This window comes from Dictyostelium discoideum (assembly GCF_000004695.1).
Source record: "Dictyostelium discoideum AX4 chromosome 3 chromosome, whole genome shotgun sequence".
Classification (NCBI taxonomy): Eukaryota; Evosea; class Eumycetozoa; order Dictyosteliales; family Dictyosteliaceae; genus Dictyostelium; species Dictyostelium discoideum.
The window spans coordinates 5,351,542-5,359,041 of record NC_007089.4 but is presented as its reverse complement, the minus strand read 5'-3'; the positions used below and the strand labels follow the sequence as shown (position 1 = coordinate 5,359,041).

At 23.5% G+C, this 7,500-nt stretch overlaps 3 protein-coding genes across 3 annotated transcripts in view; 2 read left to right on the top strand and 1 right to left on the bottom strand.

Annotated features, from left to right (window-relative positions):
• The window catches only part of DDB_G0282061 (hypothetical protein), a gene marked incomplete at both ends in the record, with an annotated part of 993 nt that extends 408 nt beyond the window's left edge, over nucleotides 1-585 (top strand). Inside the window, one exon of the mRNA XM_635350.1 lies at nucleotides 1-585. This exon is cut by the window's left edge and continues 242 nt beyond it. Within this exon, the coding sequence (XP_640442.1) occupies nucleotides 1-585 (585 nt within the window).
• A 1,047-nt stretch (nucleotides 586-1,632) lies between these two features.
• On the top strand, nucleotides 1,633-5,094 carry DDB_G0282059 (hypothetical protein; the record flags this gene model as incomplete). The annotated part of the gene is made up of 1 exon (XM_635349.1): nucleotides 1,633-5,094. The coding sequence occupies one exon, from the start codon at nucleotides 1,633-1,635 to the stop codon at nucleotides 5,092-5,094; it is 3,462 nt and encodes a 1,153-aa protein (XP_640441.1).
• A 113-nt stretch (nucleotides 5,095-5,207) lies between these two features.
• DDB_G0282095 (beta-lactamase family protein) overlaps nucleotides 5,208-7,500 on the bottom strand; it is a gene marked incomplete at both ends in the record, with an annotated part of 2,811 nt that continues 518 nt past the window's right edge. Inside the window, one exon of the mRNA XM_002649106.1 lies at nucleotides 5,208-7,480. Within this exon, the coding sequence (XP_002649152.1) occupies nucleotides 5,208-7,480 (2,273 nt within the window). The remainder of the gene's footprint in view (nucleotides 7,481-7,500) is intronic.

The window sequence follows — 7,500 nt, the reverse complement described above, 5'->3', positions numbered from 1 at the left end:
TCAACTGTTTTAACTTCAACCAAATTTGTCGGAGGTGGTTCACAAGCTGTTGCACCCAATTCACCAACAAGTTTTTATATTGGGCAAACTTTAATTGATATTACATCTGAAAAGTCAAATTATGCCAATGAACAATTTTACATAACCGTTGCAACATTTACCGAAGGAGCACAACAACCAGTTAGTCGTTCCCAATTGCTTTATACCGGTTCTTCAAATACTCCAAACTCTGGTGGTGGTACAAATCCAAATGGTTCAAGTGATGTTCCTCCAACTGTCGGTCCAATCTCCTCATCAGATTCTACAAATTCCAATTCTAGCTCCACTGATACAGCTTCATCATCACCATCATCATCACCATCTTCATCACCCTCACCAAATGATTCCGAAGAAAGTGATAATGATTCATTACAAACCGATTCTACTGTATTGAATCCAGGTGGTGTTGAAACTTCAACTGCAGGCAGTTCAACTGGTACTACTTCCTCAACAACTGGTTCAAAAGATAGTTCTACCGGTAATTCAATCTTACCTACATTAATTATTGTAACATTCTTTGTTTTAACATTAGTTATTATGTCCTAAATTTTATAAAAAAAAAAAAAAAAAAAAAAAAAAAAATGTATATATATATATAAAGTGTGTCAATAATAAAAATAAATTAATTATTTAAATATTTGTTTTTTTATTTTTTTATTTTGTGTGGGAAGAAAGAAGATTTTTTTTTTTTTTTTAAAAATTAAAAAAATAAAAATTAATTTGATATTTTATTAAAATTAATTACCATTTTTAAAGAGTATATCCCCACATTATGTTTTTTTATATGAATCAAAGACTCCTATAATCAACAATTTTAATTTATTATTATTTTTTTTTATTAAATTTTTTAAAAAATTAATATTTAATGTATTAAAATACTATAAATATCAAAAATTATTTATTTATTTAATTTTTTAATTATTATTTGTTTTTTTTCTTTTAAAAAAACCCTTTGTATAGTATAATAAATACACACAAACCCACACACAAGCACAAATTTGACAAATAAACTATTATAGAGAAAATAATACATACATACGAATTAATATTTTTAATAAAAATATAAAAATATATAATCTTATAATCTATTATTATTATTATTATTATTATTTGTTTTTATTTTAATTTTTTAAAATTAAAAAAATTTTATTTTATTTTATTTTTTATTTTATTTTATTATTTTCAATTAAAAAAAAAAAAAAAAATAAATAATATTTTTAATAATAATAATTCCTTAAAAAACCACCTAAAATTTTTTATTTTTTTTATTATTTTTTATTTTTTATTTTTTTATTTTTATTAAAGCATTACTTGAATACCAACAAAACATATATTCAAAATAAATTATCACTATACTTTTTAGAAAAACAATAAAAAAATCTCTCTTCTTTTTTTTTTTTTTTTTTTTTCAATATTTTATTCATTGTAAATAAAAAAAAAAAGTAATAAATAATCAAAAAAAAATAATCAAAAAAAAGTAAAAAGAAAATATTATTTATTTAAATATATATATTACATTTTTTATTTTAATATTTTTTTATTTTTTTTTTAAAAAAAAAAAAATAAAATAAATAAAAAAAATAAAAAAGAACAATGTTAACAACAAAAACAATAAAAACCTTTTTTAATGGAGAGAACCCGTTAAATAAAAAAAGAAAAAGAAATGATAATGGTCAAGATAATGGTGAAGAGGGACAACAACATCAGAATAATAAAAAACTTAATATTGGATTTAATATTGGGGAGAAATCATTTTGGAAAATTTGGAGAAATTTATATCTTAGAAATATAATATTCAGAGTTTTAGATAAACCATTAGTATTTAAAAATAGAGATGAATTATATTTGGGTAATAGAATGAAATTTGAAAATTTAGTTTCAATTGATATTATGATCTCAAAGAATGCATTGAACCTTTTGTCCGATAAGATAGAGTCACATTATCCATTGGATATTACTAGTTTATCAATTTCCAAACTTTATCAATCAAATAAATATTTAAATATTTTGGAAAGATTATATATTAATTATAAACTTCAAATGGATGATATTAGAGTATGTTTAGTTGGAGCACCAATTGAAAGTTTAAAAATGTATTATAAATGGCATACAAATAATGGAGGTGTTATCGGTATAATAAATTATAATTCAATTGGTGGTGTAATTGATATAATATCTGATAAAGAAATTGTTGACAATGCAATTATATCAATGAATTTTCAAGTTCTAGATTTTGTTCAATTTATACATAATCAAGTTGATTCATATATTAATTCATCAACAACAACAACATCATCATCATCATTATTATCAAGTAAAATCAAGAAACCAATACCATCAACAGGTTATAATGAAGAATTATTAATTCAAAATGCATGTAAATCAAATGATCCAGAGAAAATGTTAAAATATATTGAACAAGAATTAGAAGTAAATTTAGAAATGTTAATTAAAAAGTATCCACAAATTAATCATTACAATATTTTAATGAATGTTTTGGATAAATTATCATCCGAGAGAATACCTTTAGTTTATTATTCTGCCAATGAAGGTTGTTCATATGATAAACCATTTCATTATGTTTTCCCATTCAAATATGATGTGGATAATTTAAAATGTTTGGTATTGGATACTGTACCAAAAAAGAATGAACTTTTAAATAGAAGATTAACAATCGAAGAGTTACTAGAGAAATATAAATCTGGATATGAACATAAGTATTTCCCATTCTTTATAGATTACTTTTTCAAACAAAACCAAGTCGATAGAATTATACATTATCTTAAATTCAGTAGAACCATATCAATCATTGGTGATCAATATAAAACTTTATATAATGATATGCAAATTTTCTTTTATGTTGAAACTATTAGACATTTCAATTTAATGGCATTGGAGTATGTTATAGAGAGTAATATATCATTACACTTTTTAAACAAAGAATCAGTTATCGAACCATTATCAATAATCGTACCAACTGATCAAGTAATTCAATTCCTAAAAAGATTTACATCACTATATGACGTTCATTGTTACATTGTAAAATTATTGTTCATCTATTATCCAATTGAAACTATCGAATCACTATTGGAGAATGTTCAAGATTTTAAAATAAAATTTCAAAAAGAAATAAACTCTGAAAGAAATGAAACATTTTGCTTTCTATTAACAAGGGTTTCAATGGAAAAGATTAATTTATTATTAAAATTTAGAACTAAAAAAATTGAAGATATTAAAACTAGAAAATCAAATACAATCACAAGTAAATCAAATCAAGATAAAATAAATATTTTTAATCAAATTTGTAATAATGATATAAATCAAATTCTTACAAATCAATGTAAAAGAAAATTTTTTAATGACTTAAATTTATCATCAATGACATTTAATGAAACAATTCAATTATATCAATCAATAAATTTTAAATCAATATCACATTTGGAAAAATTTAGAATTCAATCATTTTTATTTAGATCTTTTATTTTAAATATTTATGAATCAAATGATTATTTTTCAATGGATTTATTAATTTTAACTTTAAATAATAATAATTTAAATTCAAATAATAATAATAATAATAATTCAAATATATCTACTACAACTTCATCATCATTACCAAATTCACCTCCTTTGGGTTGTTGTTCATCATCAAAAAAATCAATATTAGAAAAAATTGTTTTATTAAATAATCACTATATTTTAAAAAAATTTACAAAATCTTTAATTAATAATGATTATTCAAATGAAATTATTATTTATTTAGTTTTACAAATTATTAAATTTCAATTGAAATTACCATTTTCAATTGTTTATTCATTGTTGGATCAAACTAGATATCAAGTAATGAATTACTTTTTTAAAGAATATAAAGAATTAATTTTATACTCTTGTAAAAATAGAATTGGTTTAACATTGGATCCTGATAATGGTACTATCGATCAATTGTTTATTAACTTCAAATATCAATATTATTATAGTGCAGAGAAAATGGTTACATCATTTGATACATTTGAAAAGTGTCAAGCGTTATTCCTTCATTTTGGCTCACCAAATTATTTGGTAGAATATTTAAAATCAACTCACAAAGAGGGTTCACCATTAATTCAATTAGATCAAGCAATTATAAATAGAATTTTTGAATATTCAAATCTTGATCAATTTTTAGAAATTTCAAAACATTTATCATTTAAAAATCAATCGAATCAAAATTCAACAACAACAACAACAACAACAACAACAACACCAACAACAGCAGTAACTACAACAACTACGACTACAAATGTTATGGTTAATAATATTGAAAATCAAAATAATAATAATATTGATAATCATAATAATAATTATAATCAACAATTTAATAATAATAATGAACAATTAAATGAAATTTTTGAAAATGTTGAAGTAATAATTGGAGAGAATGAAGGTGATATTATGGAAACTGAAAGTTTAGATAGTAATAATGGTATAACCTATTCAAATATTGGTGATATTAATGATGATGGGGAATTTGAAACCATAGCAATATTAAATAATTCGATAACATTTAATAGATTGGATATTATAAGTCATTTATTAAGTTCAGATTTATTATCACCTTTTACAATAATGAATTATTTAATTTCAAAAGATAAATTATTTATGATTGAAAATATTATTATCAATTTTAAGAGTAAATACTTTTCAAATCCAATCGATAAGAAATTAAATCTTGTTCATTTATCAATTTTAAATGCATCAACAATTGGTTCATTTAGATTGATTGAATCTCTATATCCAGAATATAATAATAAATTTATTATTGGTAGATCAATCATTAATCTATTGGTTCAAAAAGATAGAAACAATGATAAACTTATTTATCTTCATAGAAAAGGTCATCTATGTAATTTGGATTATTTAAATCATAAAGTTAAAAGAGTAAATGGTACCCTAACTAAATTGGTTTTTCCTCCAGAAATTTCAAAAACAATAACTTCAATCATTCAATCTCAATCAATAAAAAAAGAACCTGATAATTTAGATAAAAAAAAATTAAAAAAAAGATCAAAATATTGATAATCAAAAAAAAATAATAATATATACAAAAATAATTGTAAATAATAAATAAAAAATAAAAAATAATTTGTATATAAAAAAAATTAATTATTTATTTTATTTTATTTTATATTTTAATTAATTTGATCAAATTGTAAATTTAAAACTGCTAATGGTTTATCAACAATTATATCAAAATGCCACCATTCGTGTTCATTTGGTCTGAAATTATTATTGATTAATGCAATTGTTAAAAGTTTTCTATACCAACGTTGAAGTTCTGAACCACCAAAATAAGAACGATGAGAACGAATACTAAATTCATCGAAATCACCAACCATTTCAATTACTTTACCATTTGATAAATCATATAATGAGATATCAAGTGCACCACCACGATTATGAACTGAACCTTTGGTTGGTGGTGCAACATATAGACCTCTAAATTCTGGTATAACCGATTCTGCCATTGTCCATGTGATATTCCATGGTCTATAGGAATCGAAAACTATAATACCAACATTCCAATTCTCTACTAACCAATTATGAGCTGATAATAAACATTTAGCAGCATCTTTATTTAAAAATGCTTTTGCTTGTTTATAAAGTTGAATACCTGTAAAGTTATCAGTGGTTGCATATTTAATATCAAATTTAAGAGTTGGTGATATGCTTGATAAATCTACTAAATTATGATTGATTCTTGCATTTTCATCCTCAAATGGGAATGGAGTATTAAATGATTCAGCTAATGCTTTTGAACATATATCTTTTGGATAAACACCTGGTTGTTGTTGTTGTTGTTGAGTTGACATTGATTGAAATTTAAATTTAATACCACTAAGTGATAAGAATAGTGGTACACCATTTTTCATATGGAATGAAATGATTTCATTATTATACATTGCAGTTGGTGAGAGTAAAAAGTGAACAATTGAGGTATCACCTTGTTGTACTGCTGATAAAAATTTCATTTTATAATTGAATAACCATTCAATATTGAAATTTAAATGACCGTTCTCTTCAAAAATAATTGCCATATGATCACGAGCTGAATAAAATCCAATCAAATCTTTAAATTCCTCTGTTAAAGGTGGTTGAATTGTAATTTCAGATTTCAATGGTAATGGTTTATATTTACAATAGATTAAACTATGTTGAGCCTCTTCAGAATCACGGGTGTATTTATCCTTTAATTTCAATTTTTTTGCTTCTTCTTTATCATTGAAATTGAAATCCTTTGGAATTTTTAACATCACTTGACCACATGACATTCTATCAGCTGTAATGATTAATTGTTCACCTGTCTTTTTATCAATTGGTAATAATGCCAACTTTGATAATACAACATCTTTACTATAAACCATACCATTATAAGATTTCATAATTTGAACATAGTCATTATCATTGAATGTTTCTTCTTCTTGTTGTTGTTCACTTGTTGGTAAATACCAATAACCTGAAATATTATCATATAGTGAATCTGGAATTTCAGTTGCAAGTAAAGTTGAATTTAAAAATTGTTTTCTATTTTCAATTGATTCTAAAGTTTTATTTAGTGAAACTTTATTTAATGAAACCAAACTATGAGTTTCCTTTACAAAACTACTAGCCAATTGACATGTGATATATTCAGAGATTTGTTGTGATACTGCATTACATACATCCAAAGTTGAACAAGTGAATATACCTAAACCCAATTCTGGTAATACGCGAAAATCAGTTGCAAAACCATTGACAGCACCACCATGTCTTGCGATTTGGTATCCAAAGAAATTAGTAATTTCAACACCAAGACCATAACTTGAGGTACCAGTTGATGTTGGTGTTTGGGCAACTGCACTTTCGTTGTAAACGTATGGGAATTCCAAAGTATCTATATTCTCTGGTTTTATTGGTGCCTTTAATGGTTGTTGAGTTAGGAATTGAACAAAAGTATCATACTTTAATAATGGTTTACCATCTTGTAAAAAGAATTGTAAAAACTTGGAAATATCATCAACAGTTGTTGCAAGACCAGCGGCTGGAAACATACCAAAATAAGTTAATGGTGCTTCTTTATAAACTGATAAATCGGTTGTAGTCTCATCCCAATATCTCCACATATGTCCAGTGGCTGTTCTTAATTGATTTTCATCTTTTACTTCTGTATAAGCATATTCATTCTTAAATGTAGAATTTAACATACCCAATGGTTTTAAAATATTCTTTTCAACATAATCTGGAAATGTTTCACCACTAACAACTTCAACAATATAACCTGCAATTGCGACTGCTGCATTTGAATATTTATGTTCTGTCCATGGTTCACTAACCAATGATGATTCATTCATTGTTTTAACTAATGTAATTAAATCACTTTGAATTTCATTAAAATAATTACCTTCAATTGGTTCTCTAATTAATCCTAAAATAATAATAATAATA